This window comes from Chelon labrosus, assembly GCF_963514085.1.
Source record: "Chelon labrosus genome assembly, chromosome: 12".
NCBI lineage: Eukaryota > Metazoa > Chordata > Actinopteri > Mugiliformes > Mugilidae > Chelon > Chelon labrosus.
In genome coordinates this window covers 10,748,580-10,769,990 of record NC_140345.1, presented here as the reverse complement: position 1 = coordinate 10,769,990, position 21,411 = coordinate 10,748,580, and the positions used below count along the sequence as shown (strand labels likewise).

Below are 21,411 nucleotides of genomic sequence, written 5' to 3'. Positions count from 1 at the left end.
TTGGTTTGTTTGTCGTTCTTTGCTGCCTGACCTTTCAGAGAAATTTTAACACGCATATGGCTTCCAGATCCCCTCCATTCAGCAGCACCAAGCAAAGTCTTTGATACTATTGGTCATGAAGGGAAGGAGCTGTGGGCAAAGCAACAAAAACAGGATAACTCCTCCAGTTTAAACTGTAGAGAGCACCCAGTGACTCAAGGGAGTTCTCCTCTTGTATGATTTGGAGCCTATCCCAGATGTCATTGGGCAAGATACCCTGTGTCACTGACTGCCCTCTGATAAACTGACTGTGACCTATCACAGGGCTAACACAGAGATTTAGAATCTAGAATCACCAGTTAACCTAATGAGCATCCCGTACCGTATATATTTACAACCCCTGGCAAAAATTATGGAATCACCAGTCTTGGAGGATGTTCATTCAGTTGTTTAATTTTGTAGAAAAAAAGCAGATCACAGACATGACACAAAACTAAAGTCATTTCAAATGGCAACTTTCCGGCTTTAAGAAACACTAAAAGAAATCAAGACCAAGCAGAGGGAAAAAATTATGGAATCACTCAATTCTGAGGAAAAAATTATGGAATCACCCTGTAAATTTTCTTTCCCAAAACTAACACCTACATCAGATTAGATCTGCTCGTTCGTCTGCAGTTAAAAAGGAGTGATCACACCTTGGAGAGCTGTTGCACCAAGTGGATTGACATGAAGCATGGCTCCAACACGAGACATGTCAATTGAAACAAAGGAGAGGATTATCAAACTCCTTAAAGAGGGTAAATCATCACGCAATGTTGCAAAAGATGTTGGTTGTTCACAGTCAGCTGTGTCTAAAATCTGGACCAAGTACAAACAACATGGGAAGGTTGTTAAAGGCAAGCATACTGGTAGACCAAGGAAGACATCAAAGCGTCAAGACAGAAAACTTAAGGCAATATGTCTTGAAAGCAGAATATGCACAGCAAAACAAATGAGGAACAAATGGGAGGAAACTGGAGTCAACGTCTGTGACCGAACTGTAAGAAATCGCCTAAAGGAAATGGGATTTACATACAGAAAAGCTAAACGAAAGCCATCATTAACACCTAAACAGAAAAAAACAAGGTTACAATGGGCTAAGGAAAAGCAATAGTGGACTGTGGATGACTAGATGAAAGTCATATACAGTGATGAATCGCGAATCTGCATTGGGCAAGGTGATGATGCTGGAACTTTTGTCTGGTGCCATTCCAATGAGATTTATGAAGACGACTGCCTGAAGAAAACATGCAAATTTCCACAGTCATTGATGATATGGGCCTGCATGTCAGGTAAAGGCACTGGGGAGATGGCTGTCATTACATCTTCAATAAATGCACAAGTTTACGTTGACATTTTGGACACTTTTCTTATCCCATCAATTGATGAAATCATTTTCAAGATGATAATGCATCTTGCCATAGAGCAAAAACTGTGAAAACATTCCTTGAAGAAAGACACATAAGGTCAATGTCATGGCCTGCAAATAGTCCAGATCTCAATCCAATTGAAAATCTGTGGTGGAAGTTGAAGAAAATGGTCCATGACAAGGCTCCAACCTGCAAAGCTGATCTGGCAACAGCAATCAGAGAAAGTTGGAGCCAGATTGATGAAGAGTACTGTTTGTCACTCATTAAGTCCATGCCTCAGAGACTGCAAGCTGTTATAGAAGCCAGAGGTGGTGCAACAAAGTACTAGTGGTGTGTTGAAGTGTTCTTTTGTTTTCATGATTCCATATTTTTTTCCTCGGAATTGAGTGATTCCATCATTTTTTCCCTCAGCTTGGTCTAAAAAAGTAGCTGTTACTGACTATCACAATTTTTTTTCTTGATTTCTTTTAGTGTTTCTTAAAGCCAGAAAGTTGCCATTTGAAATGACTTTAGTTTTGTGTCATGTCTGTGATCTGCTTTTCATCTCCAAAATTAAACAACTGAATGATCCATAATTTTTGCCAGGGGTTGTATATATACACACCAATCAGGCATAACATTACGACCACCTTCCTAACAATGTGTCGGTATCCCTTGTGCCATCAAAACAGTTGTGACTCATCAGATAATGGACATGGGTCTTCTGAGGCTGTCCTATGTTGTCTGACAACAGATTGTTGTTGAGTGCGAGCCTTTGGGTCCAATGGGTTGATTGGAGGGTCCTCTGTGGATCATCCCACAGATACTTGATCAGTTTGGGATCTAGTGAATTTGGAGGCCAGGTCAACACCTTGTGCTATTTTTCATGTTTTTTTTTAGTTGTTCCTAAACTGTTTTTGTGTGTGTGTCTGTGTCAGGCTGCATCCTGCTGGGGATGGCTGCTGCCAAGGAGTGTCATTGCTATGGGGTGGGGGTGCCTGGTCTGGTCTAGGTGGGTCTAAGCAGCATCCACATGAATGCCAGGTCCAAAAGTTTCCCAGAAGATAATTGTACTATCACAAGATGTTATTTACCTCTCCTGTCAGTGGTTTTAATGTTGTGCCTGATCAGTGTATATAAACAGTATGTTTTCAAGCGCACATTATTTCTGTGAGTGGAAAATCAAACCTTCTGTCGACTCGGAAATTTCTCCAGATCAGCAGTAAACATACACAGTTTGGAGTGCAGTTTGAAATAAATAATTACCAGGAAAGTAGCAACAAAATTTGTCAGATGCATTATGGAATCTAGTTTTTTCTTAACCTACATCATCTGAGAAGAAAAAAAAAAAGCACTGTATCTCAAATTATGCTGTTGTCAGTCCCCCCAAACTTGTGGAGGTGCAGTTTTAAATCTACCCTAAAACTATCCACATATGTTTCCACCCACGCAAACAGAGTTTAGATAAAGCCCATGTGTTTGTGTGTAAAGACCATAAATGGTCGTACTGGTGTTTAGGTGCGGTAAACATGTGATCCCTGAAAAATAAATAAGTCTGTGTTACATAAAGGTCTCTACAACCTACACGCATTTGGGGCATTAGTACTGTATATGCTATATTTGTCAAAGGGAAGTTCCACAGTTGTTAATAGGAGTCTTTTTGTTGTTTTCAAATTAGCAGATAACAATATTTTGTACAATTTGTAAGAAGTAGTGAGTTTTAAATAGGCCTAATTATTATTTAATTTGTAATCAAACAAAAATCAGATCTGCATGTTGCCTGTACTGCAATGAGATGGTCAGCAAACAGGTGATAATGGCCTCAGTTTCAGTGCTGCAACCAGTCTGATTAAAAAGAACAAGCGTCCTGTTTGTGCTCCAAACTATTTTCCAGCAAAAGCACCTCATGGATTTAATCTCCTCTGAGTCATGTTAAAAAACTTCAATCCCTCCCTCTTCCTCCTTGTTCCCTGAAACCCCACAACAACCATAAAAGTAATTGGTGCTGTTGGGGATTTCTCTCTCTCTTTCTCTCTCTCTTTCTCTCTCTGTCTCTCTCTCTCTCAGACGGACAGCAGGGCAGCGTGTGTTGGACCAATTACCGGGCCCGTCTCTGAGCGCTGCCCCGCGGCTCGTGTTTTCCTGCTCGGCCTCCGCCCTCCCTGTCAGGACCGTCAGCTGCAGCAGCAGGACGAACAGTTCAGCACAGACACGACCAGGGTTACAATGGGTTCCTCCTGGGCTTTAGTCTGCGCCACCGCTCTGGTTTTTGTTCTGCTGAGCTCTGCATTTGAAGGTTGGTTGAAGCTGATTCACTTTTCTACTTTTTGTTGCTGTTGTCGATCGCCCGTCGCTAGAAATGGCTGGTTGCGTCTCGACTGATGGCCTTTCTCCGTGTTAGTTCGACTCAGCCGCTGTGAAAGCGTTTACTTATAACCCTACAGCAAATATACTTACATATGTGTGCTCTGATGAGGTCTCCAGCAGCATACTGTATCTAAGTACCTGTATTGAACTTGAATTGTAATGCTATTTCTTCATTTCAGAGGCAAATGCTTTACTTCTATATTGACTTAATGGCTGTTGCTACTATATAGATTAACACAAGTTGTTATTCATGCATTTGCACTAACTGCAACAGCAGATTATAATATTTTGAGTTTAATAATAATAGTCGTGTCAGGGCAAATTTAGTCGTAATATTTCTCACAACTATGAGCACTTTTTTTTTTTTTCTGGTAAAACTTCCAAACTTCTCCTTAAGTAAATTTTGGACTTAACCTGTGATGAAGTACTTGGCACCTTCCATGGCTAACTGCATCTCAGTATGAAACACAGCAAAACAATGGACAGTTGCTTAACCTTGTCTTGCCTTGTTATGTCTCTGCCTCTCTCTCTTTGTGTGCTCAACCTTCCAGATGAGCAGCGCCCCATCACCTTTGACCTTGACGACTTCGGTGAAGGTGCGTTTGTGTGTGTTGACATGCAAGTGCAGTATCTCCCCTGGGACCAGTTAGAATCCTAGATGTTCAGAGTGGCATTTTGCCAGGTCCCGCTACTTTAAGACAACGCTCAGGATTGATGTAGGAGTGATCTTGAAGTTGAATTTGTTAAGCATTTGTAAATATTATTTGTATATTGCTGTATACTGTCTACTGCAGCTCTGAATGTAGCTGCCAGACTTTAAGTCAATTGAATTTGAGCTCAGGATAGATTACATACTGAGCAGCATGGGTGAATTAATGTAGATCATTCTGTCTGGTGTTTCACTATATGAAGAGACTTTATGGGTATGAGTTTTTGTGAATAATTGTTAAAATGTGTCTTCCAGGGATGTTGCAGAGAGAGCTTGACTGGAGAGATTTGTTCGATCCTAAGAGTACTGTTCATCTTCCTACATTTTGTTATTATTTTGTTTTGATGTACATTATTAACATACTGCATATCCATTTGAAACTTGTTGCTGACGTTCGTCCTAATTGCCTTCATATATTTATTGTTTTTTATCTGTTTCGCAGACTTTCCTACAGATCAGGTAATTGTGTCTCCACCAGATATAGGTAAGCTACCATCTACTTATTTATTCATCTACAGTATATTATAACAGAAACAACAGCTAAATAATACAGTTTTCTATTTTTTTAGGTGGTTCCAGACAAGAAGGCTTGACACCAAGAGGACGTATGTATCTGCTTTTCCCATCTTCCTATTTAAAGATGTATTCCTTCTGTACCGACTGGTTCTGTAAATCTGTCAGTTAATAGTATGATTGCTGCCTTTCCCTTGTAGGTCCACCGAGTTTTGGGCCACGTTCATATGGTGGTCCTCTCCCACTGGACTATGATGTTCAGTTTCCCCTTGGCCGACCAACGTCTGACAATCTCCAAGCCATCTGTCTCCATGGAGACCATCGTCCCCGCTACCCAAACTCGTACTTTCCCGCCTCTGGCTTTAGCAAACAGAAGCGAAAGGCCAGTGCCGTCAATAATGCGGAGTTCTGGTTTAGCACATGTTGCAAAAGGAACCTGACGTTGGAGCAAGACGAGGCACTGTGTTGCGCCACGCAAGCGGTACGTTTTCACAACATCTCTTTCAGTCGACTCAGCAGTTTGCTCCTCTGTACAAATGTTAAATAACAATGTGTTATTTAAAAAAGAAAAAATCATTTCCCTAATTCTTCTTCTCTTACTTTATTTCATTTTGCTGGTGAATTGTACAGTTGTATCTGCTCAGTAGTCTCAACGCATCTTCAACGACCAGGTCAACACGATTAAATACAAAATTTGACGTTGTATTACCGAGATAAAACTGGACGTATTAATGTTATCCACATAATCCCTGATGTGGCAAAAGGCTGCCTAAGTATTAGCTCCATTCCTGAAGCTGTAATGTATTTGTGCCCAGCACACCAAACACTGTGTTTTGCATTACCTCTAATGTAAAAAGAGCATGAAACATTCTTCACATTGCAGGGATGATTGCCCTTGCATTTTTCAAACAAACCTGATGGCCTTGGGCGCTTCCAGTTGGTAAGCCCATTATATAAAGCTCAGCTAGACATAACAAACAGGCCTTGACATGAGCCTTAGTACAGCCAAGGGCAACAAACCCCACACAAATTTCTTGGTAAAGTGTTAAATCTTCACACCTTCTTGTTTTTTTCATGGATTTGGGTGTGTCTCTTGACTGCATATTTGCAGGTGGTGCATTTCCTCAGACCTGACTGACTGACCCTGACTGTGTCACTGTATTTTCTCTGTGCTTACTGCAGTGGGAGCTGTCAGTCGATGTGTTCTGTCAGGAGGACACATCAGTAAAGGATCGTGTGTATCACTGCTGTAAACTGACGGGTAGTAAAAGAGAACACTGCTTCCACACGGATGCACAAAACAAAAACTACGAGCCAACAGAGGAGCTGCCGGTGTCACCAGTTCCCTCTACCGTCGAGTTCTCCTTTGACCCCAACTCTTGCCAGAGGTATGCAAGAAAATTAATATTTGAAATGAAAGAGATGAATTAAAGCTGAATAATGGAACTGTTATTAATGATTTTATGCAGATAATGGAATTATAGATCAGTTGCTTTGGAAGGCAAAGAGGCAAATGTCTTAGAGAGACATTATTAGATTATTATTATGGTAAACAAATCCCATGAGAAAACAAAGAAACAATCACCTGATAGACTTGTATTCTCCATGGATTCAGATAATGATACAGTTTATTCATTTGTGCTTCTGGTCTCTTGTTTGAGTATGGTTGCTAAAACCTGACATACCTCTCTGCTTTAAAATTACTAAAAATTGAAATTGAAAGTAGCTTCTGTAAGCATTCACGTCTTCAGCAGGAATTAAATACGTGCAAGGTGCTGGGTTGGTGAGTGTAACAAGTAAGACATTTAAAAATAAGGAAGAAGAGAAAGGCTTTTCGGTTGTGCAAAGTTGTCATTTTGTTATTTGAAAGGTTGTGTCTGCACATATTTGTTTACCCACGATAATCTGGCAAGGTACAAAGATTTTGCTAACCTCTCTGTAGGAGAAGTAACTCCAGCCTTATTCTTTAAAGCAAAGGGAAGTAAATGTTGCCCAGGATTAATTTAAAATCGAAGGAAATGAAGTCATGCTTTGCTCTGACCTTTTGCCTCATACCTTACAGGACAGTGATGACTCCACGTAATGTCAACTTTTACAGAACAAAGAAGAACAAGAACCCATCTACATCTCAGGAAACACATATCAACTTTCCTCCTGGACGACCCACCGCAGATAACATTGAATTGGTGTGTCAGAACCAGAAGCTTCGTCCTCTGTATAATGTCAAGTGTCTGCCAGGTTCAAGACATAATGTCCTGGCTCATAAGGCCAAGACCATTAATCGTATCGAAAAGGGATTCAAAAAGTGCTGCAAAAAGAAGAAGGATGTTCTCAACTGTGCTGACAAGAAGGTAAATCATCCCCCCACCAACAAAAAATAATAATAATAATAATAATAAAATGCTCAATTGTATAATTGTTGACACCTTTCTCTTTTTGCATTCTAGTGGCGTGAGGAGATGAACAGGTTCTGCATGGTTAACGGAGGTGAACAAGTGGATTCCCCATGTTGTGTGGGTGATCAGTACACCTGCTTTCAGTTAATTTCTCCAGACCCACATTATAATAAGACATCTGCCGCTGAAGACCTCTCGCTTGACAATATATGTGACACTCACCCCATCATCAAGAAGAGGTACTAGCCGCATCTTTTTTCATTAGATCTTTCCTACAGTTTCTGTTCTTGTTTCCTTTTATCATTTCTTATGTCACAAAAATAATTTTTACTATGCTGAAGTCAGTATGCTAACATTATCAATATTGTTGAGGATCTAAAAGTTAACAATCTTCAAGCAACTTAACAAACTGTGTTTTAGATTCCCTGTTGGTTTTCCTCTCAAGACCTTTGTGAGCCAGTGCTGCCCCCTGCCTGAACAAGACAGAACCAGTTGTTCTGCAGAACAGGTGAGTTAAACGGTATCAAAATGGAAGAGAATCTGTACAAAAAATTAAATTAATTAAAACATACATAAACTGAAACTCAAAACTTTTCTAATACTAGTTTTCATTTTCGTCTTGTTCTCTCCTTGATATCAGGTAAAGATATTATCAGCAAGCCTGTGTTTGCCAGGGAAGACTACTTCTCCAGCCGTCCGCCACTGTTGCGACATGCCTTCAGAAGAGATTCCCCAGTGTATCTCCAAAATTCTCATGGACGCCATCACCAAAGCAAGCAATGCCTCACGCCAGAAGACAAGGAAAAGATGCCCTCTCTCTTAAGCCCTTACAGTATGACCTTTTGCTGATGTCTCTGTGAAAAGGTGCATAAGCAGGCAAGGCTTTCAATCACTGAACAGTTAATGTAGCACAGAAGCTTCATCTTCTGCCAGTGTTATTTACAGTTATCTGAGATCTGATGAGAAATGTATAATTAAACAAGTATATAGTTAAATGCATGGTTTTTAAAAGCAGACTCTTGTCTGTGTCACTGCACCACTATTTCTTTATAGGCTGATCTTTACATATTTGATTATGAATGCACTTGGTTGATTCCTTTGGAGCTTCAAGAATAGTTTTTATATGGTTTTATAGTTTTATAAAGGTCATATTTGCAACCATTCTAATAAAAACTATTTCAAATCTGTATGTGTGATTTACTGTGTGAGACGTTGCAGTTTTATTCAGTTTTAATTCAATTCATTTCAATTAAATCTTATCTATATATAGCGTCAATAACAATACAAATTGTCTCAAGATGCTTTACAAAATCCGATCTGAAACCACAGCAGTTAACATGCTATACAGTAGTAGCACAGAATTGCATGACTAGTAATAGAGAAGAAATTAGATAAGAAATTAGGGGACAGGAGCTCAGTGCGAGAGAGAAGAGAGTAGAGGACGTGCTCAGTGCATCGTCTCCCAGCTGCTTAGGCCTATTGCAGCATAACTATGGTTCAGCCCAGCCCCATAAGCTTGATCAAAAAGGAAAGTCTTAAGCCTGACTTTGACAGTAGAGAGGGTGTCTGCCTCCTGAGCACAAACTGGGAGCTGGTTCCACAGGAGAGGGGCCTGATAGCCGAAAGCTCTACCTTCCATTCTACTTTTTGAAATTCTAGAAACCACAAGTAGGCCTGCACTTTGAGATCGAAGTGATCTGTTGGGATGATATGGTACAATGAGGTCTTTAAAATACGATGGAACTAGGCCTTTAAGGGCCTTGTATGTAAGGAGGAGGATTTTAAATTCTATTCTAGATTTTAAAGGGAGCCAATGAAGCGATGCTAAAACTGGAATAATCTGTTTTGCCAATTCCTGTCAGTGCTCTTGCTACGGCATTTTTAATCAACTGGAGGCTTTTTAAAGAGCTATTTGGACAGCCAGACAGTAATGAATTACAGTGGTCCAGCCTGGAAGAAAAAGTTTTTGAGCATCACTCTGAGACAGGATGGCTAATTTTGACGATACTTCGCAGGTAAAAGAAGGTAGTCCTGGTTACCAAAGTTTTTCACAGTAGTACTGAAGGTCAAGGTAATGCCATCCAAAGAAACCAGGTGATTAGATAATGAATCTCTGAGATGTTTGGGGCCAAACAATGACTTCTGTTTTGTCTGAGTTTAAAAGTAGAAAAGTATAGGTCATCCAAGCCTTCATGTCTCGACAATTTTGGAACTTAACCAGCTGTTTTGTTTCATCTGGTCTCATGGATAAATATAGCCATCAGCGTAGCAATGGACGCTTATGCCATGTTTCCTAATAATATTGCCTAAGGGAAGCATATATAATGTGAAGAGTACTGGTCCTAGCATAGAGCCCTGAGGAACTCCATAACTTACTTCAGAAGAATCATTGTTGACATGGACAAACTGGAATCTGTCTGACTGTCACACCAGTGTAATGCAGTTTCTTGATCACACTTTTAAGTCTCAAATGCAGCACTCATATCTAGCAGGACAAGTACAGAGACAAGGCCATTGTCTGAAGCCATGAGGAGACTGTTGGTAACTTTAAGCAGAGCTGTTTCTGTACTGTGATGAACTCTAAAACCTGACTGAAACAACTTTTTCTAGAGTTTTAAAAATAATAGGAAGGTTGGAAATTGGTCTATAGTCTAAAACATCTGGGTCTAGAGTAGGTTTTTTTTAAGTAAAGCCTTAATTGCAGAAATCTCAAAAGACTGAGGCACATATCCTGTTAATAAAGATAGATTTATCTGGTTTAATATGGAGGTGTTAGTTAATGGAAAAACCTCCTGGAACAATTTAGTTGGGATGGGATTTAGAAGACAAGTTGATGGTTTAGATTCTGTAATTGTTGAAGTGAGCTCAGACAGATCTATTGGAGAGAAGCATTCCAGATATTGATTAGGTCCTACAGCAGTTTCTAATGCCACTGTACTTACATCTTTGACAGCTGTCGAAAGGATGCCTTGCTACTGTGAGTTTACTTGAATGCATACTTTTTAAACTCGACATAAACAACTGCAAAATATTGCCACACAGTGCCCTACTAATATGTTAACAAGACAGTGAAACTAAATTACAATATTCACACAATAGACAATATATGGATGTAATAAGTGTGAAATAAAAACAAAACCCAGTCCCCACATTTGTCATATTGTTATATATATATTTTTTTTTTTTAATCTGAAGCTCAATGCGTAGATATTATATAACAAACATAAAATACCAGCTGTCATGTCTCATGCCATGCCGTAAAACTGAAACTGAAATCGGGTCCGTCCACTGGGGGCGCTGTGGTGCTGCTGCTGCAACACGATCATCTGAATTCAACTGTGTGTCGGCGCTGTGTGTGTGTGTGTGTGTGTGATGTGAACAGTCAAATCGTAATGGCGACTGCTGGAACAGCAGACTCGGGATCAACAGCCCCGACAGGTATCTAGTCCATGTGTGTTACTTATTAGCTATGTTAAAACGATCATATAAAGTTACCGTTGTGACATTTTGTGGCGACTAAAATGGCGTGATGTGGTTGCTATGCGATTTAGCAAGCCCCGATTAGCTAGTTAGCTCGTTAGCATCAACCTAACAATCGAACTGGGCGATGACTAGCTCGGTTAGCTGCCTAGTTAACAAACTACAGTGGTATCGTATTTGTCAAACGCTCGACGCTCCAGTTAGAAAATCGCCTGTAGTTATAACGAGGCACGTGTTAATTCTGAAAACACAAGTAATTCTCTGCACCACGTTCATGTTTTGTTATCAAGCCGGTGGCAATCCCGTTATGTGGTGTCTGTGAGCTAATGTAGCAGTTGCTGGATTCAGGAGGTAAAATGTAACGGTTTTTGTTAAAATCGGTTTAATGTTTATCTTATGAACTGAACGTTTTTAATGACAGCTCTTTGAAATATTCATCCATGGGAAGCAAACGGCTAGCTGCTGTTGTTACCCCCTCGCCTTCCTCTCCTGTTACAACCCTCCTCTTGGTCCGTCTGTGTATGTCCACGTTTATGATTTTAAAAAAAAAAAAAAGAAAAGAAAATACGCTGTCCATGAATTAATCCCACTTCACCCCCTACTCTTTAAAGTTTCATAGTTCAGATGAAGTAACAAAACAATGATCTCATTGATTTGAGGAATTCTTTAGACCAGTGATACAGACATGTCATGCCTGTCTAGCTACTGAACAGGCTTTATTCATTTAGCCTGCTGCCCTTGTTCAGCTGATGAATGATTTGATTTATTATTCCAGACGTATGCAATGCACAATGAATTTCTCATTAACTGGTCTCTAACCAGTTTCCAGTCGCTCAGTTGTTTCCAGTGACCACACAGATGCGGACAGGCTCGTTTCAGTGTTTTATTTTCTCAGGATGGGTCAGATAATGAGCCTGATGCCACTTGCTAATCCACTTATTAGCCTCCCTGCGAGTTGCTCTTTCCTCTGCCACCGCCCTGTCTGAATCAGTGAATAAAAATAGTGGCTGTAGAGCACTCTCGTGGCTCCCACACGGCTGACATCCAAGAGACTGGACGAAAACAAGAGCTAGCGTTCTGTCAAACACAGTCTCACAGCCACTTGACTGACAGTAACATAATGTGGCTTCTGTACCAGCGCTTATTGGCCTTGTTTCCTAATAGGGCTGATAACTGGTATATTTATGGACAGAAATGATCTTGTCCCATTTTGTTGCCTTGCTCAGGCTACAGGCTATATGTGAACGGGGCTGGCAGGGACCTGTCTAGTGTACGGAGAGGAACAGATGGTTTGCTTATTGTCGTACGGCCTGCCACTGTCAAGCTAGTCATTGTTAAGTAATTGGGTTAGTCTAATTCCCACTGAATCTGCTGTACAGTGTGCGTTATTAACTAGTTCCACATTGACCTCTAAATTACAACATGGTGACAGATAGTGCAGTTATGAATGTCTTGATTATTCTGTCGAAGGATTCCCTGATTAATCAAGAAACTGATTTCACAGAAAACAATTTAAAAATTGTATGTCAGAGCCCAAGATGTTGTCTTCAAATTACTTATTTTATCCGACCATCAGTCCAAACCCTCCCCATGAAAACAGTTCACTATATAATAAAACAAAAGCATGAAAAAATGCTAACTTTAAGGTGCTGGAGCCAGGAAGTATTTTCCGATAAGATCGTTCAGCTGACTAATAGTTGAATCTCTAGATAAATAATTTCTGTGGTGTCGCTCGTTTACTGGGTTAAGCCGGTTAGGCTGACCGTGTCCTGCTCCACAGATATAAGGACTCATTTCTGGAGGAGAGCATTACAGCGAGGTACTCGCATGGTTGTCCGTGAGTCGTTTCTGTGTGTGTGTGTGTGAGCGGAAACCGCATGCTGATATAGTGTGTTGTTTTACATAATGAGAGGGAATGTGGGCAGAATGATGCTCATTGTTTCCTGACGGATTGCAGTGTGTCCTTGTGTTAACTCTGAACAGATGCATGGCATTCAGTCATTCCTTATTGTTGTGATTATTGCTCACACATTTCTTGTGCTGAAGTGACCACTTAGTGTGCATCGCTTGGAGTCAGTTTTTTGGGGCGTTGATACATTTTCTACACACACACACACAGTGTTGTTACTACAGGTGAATAATCTCCTTAGTTCTCAATCCCTTTGTATATATTGACCTGTGGTGCTGCAGTACTGCAGTGGATGTTGCCATTGGTTACATGCTAGAGGTGATTGCAGAGGGGGCGAGGTAGTACGTTTATACGGCAAGTTTATGTAAGGACAAAGGAGATTGTGTTATTTCAGTTGTGTGCCTTTCTTACAAAGCTTCTGTGCGCTTGAATTTTACACTCATCCAAAGGTGTCTTTGCTTTGTGTTGGCTTAAACTTTAACATACGTGCATAACAATGTGCTACGCTGATCAGCTGCTAAATGGACTGAGTCAAGAAACATTTAAACATGTTCTGACAAAGTGACTCCTGTGAGGGATAAAGTAGGCCTGGAAATGTTGCTGTATTTTTAAAGGAGGCTGTAATGTTGACACACGTCCACGGGGAGCAGATGAATATGGAGCAGCCAGCTCAGGGGACGAGTAGCTCCAGTTCACATGGAAGAGCTGGTGTATTAGGTGCAGCAGTTAGTAACAGTGGCCGCATTTAGGTCTGGACTCATCGTTGGCCTTGTAGTCATCAGCCAGTGCTCAAAATAGCCATGCTAATTAACCAGCAGGCGGTTTTATAACCAGTCATTAACAAATTCCTCCCTGGTATAAACTTCCAGATCCAACTCTGCAAAATTAGTTTGACATATTAACTTTACTGTGACTGCATGGGTTGACTTTACATGGGTTTAATGAAGTCTGAAGATCAAGCGGTTCTTTAAGTCTCTAGACTATGCATTATTATAATAATATATTTTCCTTGTGGGTTCTCGAGCCACCTCTTCCTCTCATTGTAAACCACAGTGTAATTTGTTTTTCTGTCTCTAGGGACCAGCAGCATTCGGAAAATGGCCCCAGCAGAGGTAAGGATGTCAGGCACATCTCCACATCAAGTACAGCTCAAAGTAATGTAAACGCTGAGCAAGTTGGTCAACTCTATAGGGAGAAGAAAAGTTTTAGAGTTTTAGGGAGATCAAGTCTCGTATCCAGCGTTTTCTGTTGCTGGGCGACCACATTGTTGTAAACATTGTTAAAAAGACAATGCAGTGTTGATAATTTGTTAAACAGTGTTGACAAAAAAGTACAAATCTCAGTTTAATTAGTATTTAACAAATGTAAAGTAAACATGCACGTATTGTTCTCACATAACAGACTGTTAACAGACTGTGATGACTGTGATTATTTCCCTCGTTTGTCTCACAGTTTGATCGTCACTGAGAGTCCAGTAACTTATCAGCCCTGTTGGCTGGGTTACAGCGCTTATTCACTCTACAGCTAGCTCTTTACAAGCACAAACACACCCATCAGGCCATATTTGATTTGCTCTGCTTCTCTCCTTAGATGCCTGGCTCCTCAGGCACAACCCAGAGTATGAAGAAGACCATCGGACACCGGGGAGTTGAGACCACCACAGGAGAGACCACCTACAAAAAGGTTAGGGCAGGCTGCAGGTCACTGACACTGGTGTTTTGTTTACGCCCTCAGCCCCGAGCAGCAGTGGTGTAAGGTGGAAAATGTACCGTATGTGCAGGCCCACATGTTTGGTGTTTATATTCTAAAATTAGTTTGGAAGCCCAAGAATAGTCAGTGAAACAGCAGAAGTCACAAGGGGAAATTATGGTTTGTTCTAGTGCTTACTCGCTTTTCCTCTCTCCACGCCTAGACCACGTCATCTGCCCTGAAAGGTGCGATCCAATTGGGCATCACTCACACAGTTGGCAGCTTAAGCCAAAAGGCAGAGAGGGATGTTCTCATGCAGGACTTTGTCGTGGTCGAAAGTATCTTCTTCCCTGGGTAATATAAATATAGTTAAAAAACAAAAATCAAAAACACAATGACTTTTATTTTTTCATTTGACCGTGCTTAATGGTCTTTCTATCTTTGTCTCTTATGCATTTCCAGTGAAGGAAGTAACCTGACTCCTGCTCACCACTACAGTGACTTTCGCTTTAAGACCTACGCTCCTATTGCCTTTCGTTACTTCCGAGAACTGTTTGGCATTCGGCCTGATGACTACCTGGTTAGTACTCACACCAAACACACTCCGAATGTTCACAGCGGCGCTTGTTATGCCTTTAGTCACTCTTCCTGTATGAGATTATGTACATATTTGAAGTGGGTTTAGCCCTTCTTTGGCAGCACAAGCCCCACAGGAAGATGAAAACCTAATGAACCAGGCCTGGAGGCTTTCTCATGCACTGTGACAGCTTTTTGAAGTACTGATTTTTGACCACACACCATCAAAACATTTTGTTCGAAAGTGGCTTTTGTTGGCGTCATGGGCATGGATCTGTGCCATCATAGTCTGAATGTGAAGCCTTAGTCCAAGTACTTACTCAAAAAAATATATAAAATAAAAGCGGTTTTGATTGGACATTAATGCAGACTCTTCCTTCTCCTGAAGTATTCACTGTGTAACGAGCCACTGATCGAGTTGTCGAACCCCGGGGCCAGCGGATCCCTCTTCTACGTCTCAAGTGATGATGAGTTCATCATCAAGACTGTTCAACACAAAGAAGCTGAGTTCCTCCAGAAACTCCTACCTGGTTACTTCATGGTGAGTCTAGATAGACTGGAAAGTGTGAGCGTGTTCTGGATGACTAATTAGTGCATTACTATAATTATCAAAAGAGTAGGAGGTTAAACTGAGTGGAACTGTAATAATTTATTTCTAATTTAAGCATGTTAAGGCTGTATATCTAAAGTGTTTTCCATATTGTTTCTCCCTCCCAGAATATAAACCAAAACAAGCGCACACTTCTACCCAAGTTCTATGGACTGTATTGCGTTCAGGCGGGCGGCAAGAACATCCGTATTGTAGTGATGAACAATCTTCTGCCTCGAATCATCCCCATGCACCTCAAATATGACCTGAAAGGCTCCACCTACAAGAGAAGAGCTTCCCCTAAGGAAAGAGAAAAGGCTGTTCCCATTTATAAAGACCTGGACTTTATCCAGGACTTGCCCGATGGCCTGCTGCTGGAAGCGGACAACTACAATGCTCTGTGCAAGACAATACAGAGGGACTGCTTGGTGAGTTACAGGGAGTCATTCATCTTTTATAGACTGATTTAATTAAAGCATTGTGTATTAGCGCGTGATATGAAATGTGCATTTTCATTATTCGATCAGATAGACGATACGATTATTACTCTTTGATATACTGTCCGTGGCATTGCCTATGAAACTGGGCCTTGATTCAAGTTGGTTTGCTCTGATTGACAATCAGGTCATGTCATTTGCATGTTTTATGCAGCTCTTGCAGAGTTTCAAGATCATGGATTATAGTCTGTTGATGGGCATCCACAATATGGACCAGGCCAGTCGAGAGCGGGAGCGCGCTGTGGGAAATTCCGGCGACAGCGCCGGGTCGGAGGGGGCCGTTACCCCAGATCAGCGCCGGCCACAGGCCCAAAGAAGTCTGTACTGTACGGCCATGGAGTCCATCCAGGGGGAGGCTCGAGGGAAGGGAGCTTTGGATTCAGAAGACCAGTGAGTATGGCCACCAGCAGACCCGTGTTTGACCTAGTGTTTTTTCGTCGTTGTTGTTGTTGTTGTGCCATGTCTGACGTGTCTGATGTTTTGTCTCTGCCCTTCCTCTCTGCACATCAAGTATGGGAGGTATTCCAGCGCGTAATAATAAAGGAGAGAGGCTGCTGATCTATATTGGCATCATTGATATTCTCCAGTCCTACAGGTAAGACCCATAGCAGCTAAATCTGTACTTCATATGGACTTTTCTTTATAGTTTATGAGCATATGTCGCTCCTATGTTACTAATTTATGTAAGATGAAATAAATAGTATATAATATAGTTATATTCTGTCATATTATTTAGGTTTATTAAGAAGTTGGAGCACTCCTGGAAGGCCCTAGTTCATGATGGGGTAAGTGCCTACACACTTAAATGTTTTTTTTTGTATTTTTTTTTAAACAAGCTTTAAGAGAATTGAGATGAACAAGTTTCATTGGGGCTCTTCAAATCCTTGTATTAACTGATGATATTTGATTTTACAAATAATTTGTCACAAACAAATTGAAACAATAAAGATGCTTTTTGACTTGAGATACATAGAACCTGTCAGGGTGTAATAGTCCTTGCTGTTTCTACACTTTAGGACACAGTTTCAGTCCACAGACCTGGCTTCTATGCAGACCGTTTCCAGCAGTTCATGTGCAACACAGCATTCAAGAAAATTCCACGTGAGTATGCGTGCATGCTTTTTAAAATGTTCTGACCATAATAACCTGATGCATCGTTGCAAACACGAGTATGGAAATCCTGGTGTCGGGATTGACAGTGTTCACATTAAGGTCCTCTGTCCTCTGCAGTGAAACCATCACCGTCTAAGAAGAGCCGTGGTGGAGGTCAGGGAGGTCTTAGGCGGGCCCCCACCCTGGGAGCTCCCACTCCACTCTCCCATGCAACAGGGCAGTCAGCTGCTGACTCCAGACTAGCCTACCACAGCAATTTTAAAAGCACAGACTCAGAGGCCGACAGCGGTAAGAGCAAAGGCATCACAAGTAATCTGATGAATCCATCGTATCCACAGGCACAATTTCATTCAGAAATAGCTGTAATTTGTAATAATTTGGTGAGGAGGGTTTAAATAGGAACACCCACAGATTTTCCTATTTAAACCCCAACTCTTTTAGAAGTGAATAAGCTACTTGGTGGCAAAACGTCTTCAAGAAATCCTACAAGTGTTTCCTTCACAGACTTATCACAATAATTAGTTTTTTTATTAATAACTGTTCTCAGGCGTGCAGTCAGGCAGACCAGATCTGGTTCCTAGAACACCTCCACTGGCAGACAACCCTGCCGACTATGAGGCCAACCTGTCCACGTCGTCGTTAGGCAGCACAGGCATTGCCTCCACCTCTCCCCCCTTACGGTAAAACTTTCAGTTCTCCCATCTCACGTTTACACTGTGTTTCAACGTCTTCTCGTCTGACTCTGACATTTCTGTGCAGGTCTGTGGGAGTGGAAGTGCACAAATCGGCAAACACAGACTACGACCAGGGCGCTTTCCACAGGTACAGAAGTCAATAAAAGGCGCTCAGTTATTTTTCACTTGCTCGTTTGTTATTACTTCATTCATTTCCTTCTCTTTGTCAGTTTGGAGGCAGAAGGCGCTTTTGATGCCTCAGGCAACCTATCTGGAAATGAAGATGCAGTTTCTCTGTCAGACATCATCCCAGAGACCAACATCTGTTTTGTAAGTTTGATCGACTATCGATAATGTTATTGTTAAATCTGTTTTACACCTATGACAGTCTACTGACACTGGTTTATCCTCACAGTAAAAAGAAAACAGACCCCCGTCTAAAGACGAGACACCTTGAGGTGGAAGTAAGGCTAACGCGAATGAAAGCCTCCCATCCACTGAAGACCCTCCGTTGCACCTCTGTTGTTTTCTCACCTCTACAGTATATACAGACGCCGCTGGATGAAACAACAAGGCGCAGCGGAGGTTTGTCACAGTGAGGAAAGCAATGGTGGGAGTATCCAGAAGAAGACCATGTGTGGTAGGCTTTAGGCTTCCCCAGGCATCAACGCTGTCACTGTGCGCGCATATTTTTCCACATTGTCTTTGACATACACCCAGAAAAAGGCTTGTGACAATGAAGTGGCAGCGTAATATTGACACGTCCGTCTGCTGCAGAGACATGATAAACAAAATGAGTTATGAAAATCACCAGTGGATGGTGAGGGCAGTCAAATTATCCATGAAGAGTCATCCTGCCCGTCATCCTGCCCACCGTTCACAGCATGAAGAGATGTGAGTGGGCAGTGACTGTTCAGTAGGAACACAAGCGCGCACACGCACGCACACACACACACACACACACATACTTAAAAGCACATGAAGGACATACTCTAAACAAGAGGAGGAGCGAATACATTTCTGTGTTCATGCACACTCTAAGTGGTTTCACATTTCTGTCACTCTAAGTGTTCCTGTTAATGCACATACATTTCCCCTCTGCACTCCTCAGCAGCAGAGGCACTCTGAACTATCAATACTTCTCTCATTGCCATCGATAGAAATCACTCAAATCAACACTCGCTGCTGTCGACTCTGCAGTCATGTATGCATTTCTCTTTACTGATTGTGGATGGACAGTATTTGTTTTGAAACGGCAGATGGATGGATTGAACCAGACCCATTTTTCTTTCTTGTTTTTTGTTATAAGTTATTCTTCTGGAAGCCACAGTGGAGCCAGCTACATCTCGCCACTGCTGAATGTACATTTCTAATGTTTTTCTTATGTAAAATGTGTCTTATTAACATGGCAGACGACATTGATACGACCCCGTAAATCTCCCCCTCTGATGTGGCCATGTGTGCAGAGTGAGTACAAAGAGCTGTTGGCAGCATTGCTGGCTAGTAGATGCTCTTGAATAGTAATCATTTCAAGTTACTGTCTGTCATGTCTGTGCCTTTTCATGTGTGTTGCTCCTATTGTGAATGAACAACTGACATTTTCACAGGCTAGTGTTCCTGTTACACGTAGAAACTCGCCTTATCACTACAGTTGAAGTCATCAAGCTGCCATTTGTACGTCTGGACTAACCAATCAGTTATTGGAAAGAATTTCAGATTTTAATCCAAACACTAGAACAATCTCCATTTTGGTTATGTGTATGCCAAGTATTCAGTCACTGTGGATCACCATTTTAATTCTGCTAACATCAGACAGTAATGATGTCTGCCTCTTGTACGTTTCTGCTGGTTACAGAAATGGCGCCCGCCCGCATCCACCTTCGGACCAACATTACTAACGATGTGTATAAGTGGTTTTTACTTTTTTTGTACGTAGTCTTACCTAGTTTTTATGTGGCGATTCATGAAACTATGCTTTGTTTTCACATGTGTTTATTTTATTGTTTAGGGCACTAAACAAGCTACTGAGGTGGCTTTGGCAGAAAGGTTATTACTCCACAAGATATTTCTGCAAAAGAAATTTGAATCACTACAGAGTGACTGTAGCAACGCTGAAGACATCATCTCATTTAAGGAATTGCTATTAAGTTTTGTTAAGCACATGTGGTCTATGCAGCAGAGAGGGAGAGGGGGAACATGTTAGATGTAAATTTAGGAGGAGGGAAAATGAAATCGATGGTCGTCAGTGATGCACAGTTGAGGATTTCAGACTGGGTTGTTTTTTGTTTTATAATGAAGTCGTGGCACCAAAGAGAAGAGAAGAACAGAGTGGACAGGGGAGGAGTTCCTATGAATGTTCAGGACCCAGTACAGTTATGATATTAGACACTCCTGGACATTAGATTCCTGCATGGACTGATGTGTTCTGTATGGTAATAACACTGGGTTGGCCTGTGTTTTAAGGACATATTATTAAACTGGAGTCTTTCTTGTTTTTTTTTTCTTCCATATGTATCTAACATAAAAACAGCCCCGTAAAATCTTATTCTTTATCAAACAATTGGTTTACTTTGTAGCCTGAGACATTTCAAGATTTAACTCCACATTCCTGTGAAATTCAAGTTCAAGTTACTACAATTGTGGTAGCCATGTACCAGCTTAGTGTAGCTGGGATAATGTACTTGAAATTAAATGCTTCCGTTTATTTCAAACATCGGTTTAAAATTGTGATTACAGTCAGTTGAGTGTTAAACAGCCACCAAAGAAAACACTCCACAAATCTCTTTCTGATTAGAAAAAAAAAAAAAAATCCAGATTATATTTTGTAACATCTGGATTTTTTATTGTAACTTTTATACGTTTGTGGCACTGGTTGATTGCTGGATGCAGACCAGACCTGTCGCTGTCACCTGTTACACCATGGCACAAGAACAAAACGTCATCCTTCGGTGCTCAGAGGGTAGTGCACTCAGTAGAAGACACTACAATGAAGTTTAAGTAATTTAATAAGAACCACAATCTGGCCACCTTTCAGCTCTGAGAAGTATATTTATTAATATGATTGCTGTAGGTTGAAATGACAAATGTTGTATTGTGTAACTTAGATGATTGTAAGTAAACTGTATACTGACAGAAGGATGTCTGAATCTTTATAGCGTGTAAAGGATGTCTGAATCTTTATAGCGTGTATTGCCTATAAAGAGGGACTATTTGACAATTTCACCTTTTATATTTCATGTTTAGATTGTTATATGACAGATATATTCTCTCCATGATGATTCTGGGTCGATAATTTCCCATGCTTTTTTCTACATGAATGTTTCACACGTTGCTGGTCGTCCTATATGCTTCAATTACTATATTTTTACTGTGTATAAAATGTGTATATGTACATAGTCACGGAAATGCCTTCTCATGCAATATGTGCTGCCTGTTCCTCCTGCCATGTTTCAGTTATGTGGTGGTGATTTTCATGTCTGATTTTAAAGGATTAAAGATATTTTCTAAATCTGGGTTTTGGTCATCTTATTTC

General features: G+C 41.0%; 2 protein-coding genes across 3 annotated transcripts; both read left to right on the top strand.

Moving 5' to 3' along the window:
• The first annotated feature begins 3,363 nt into the window (after window positions 1–3,363).
• On the top strand, window positions 3,364–8,539 carry ecm1b (extracellular matrix protein 1b). Its single transcript, XM_084556177.1, has 11 exons — window positions 3,364–3,663; window positions 4,286–4,330; window positions 4,699–4,746; window positions 4,886–4,927; window positions 5,013–5,048; window positions 5,157–5,437; window positions 6,139–6,344; window positions 7,019–7,307; window positions 7,404–7,591; window positions 7,773–7,860; window positions 7,993–8,539. The coding sequence occupies exons 1-11, from the start codon at window positions 3,594–3,596 to the stop codon at window positions 8,173–8,175; spliced, it is 1,476 nt and encodes a 491-aa protein (XP_084412303.1). The 5' UTR covers window positions 3,364–3,593; the 3' UTR covers window positions 8,176–8,539.
• A 2,178-nt stretch (window positions 8,540–10,717) lies between these two features.
• LOC311497618 (phosphatidylinositol 4-phosphate 5-kinase type-1 alpha-like) lies at window positions 10,718–21,381 on the top strand. Of its 2 annotated transcripts, none has more exons than XM_084557940.1 (16): window positions 10,718–10,790; window positions 13,819–13,853; window positions 14,332–14,424; window positions 14,654–14,784; window positions 14,893–15,010; window positions 15,395–15,547; window positions 15,724–16,023; window positions 16,247–16,482; window positions 16,604–16,687; window positions 16,829–16,877; window positions 17,109–17,193; window positions 17,323–17,493; window positions 17,753–17,885; window positions 17,965–18,027; window positions 18,110–18,209; window positions 18,295–21,380. In XM_084557940.1, exons 1-16 carry the CDS (start codon window positions 10,745–10,747, stop codon window positions 18,295–18,297), a joined length of 1,800 nt encoding a protein of 599 aa, XP_084414066.1. In that variant the 5' UTR covers window positions 10,718–10,744; the 3' UTR covers window positions 18,298–21,380. The 2 variants fall into 2 exon arrangements, with proteins under 2 accessions (XP_084414066.1, XP_084414065.1); XM_084557939.1 differs by lacking the exon at window positions 10,718–10,790 and adding an exon at window positions 12,618–12,651 and having other exon boundaries at window positions 18,295–21,381.
• The last annotated feature ends 30 nt before the right edge of the window (window positions 21,382–21,411 follow it).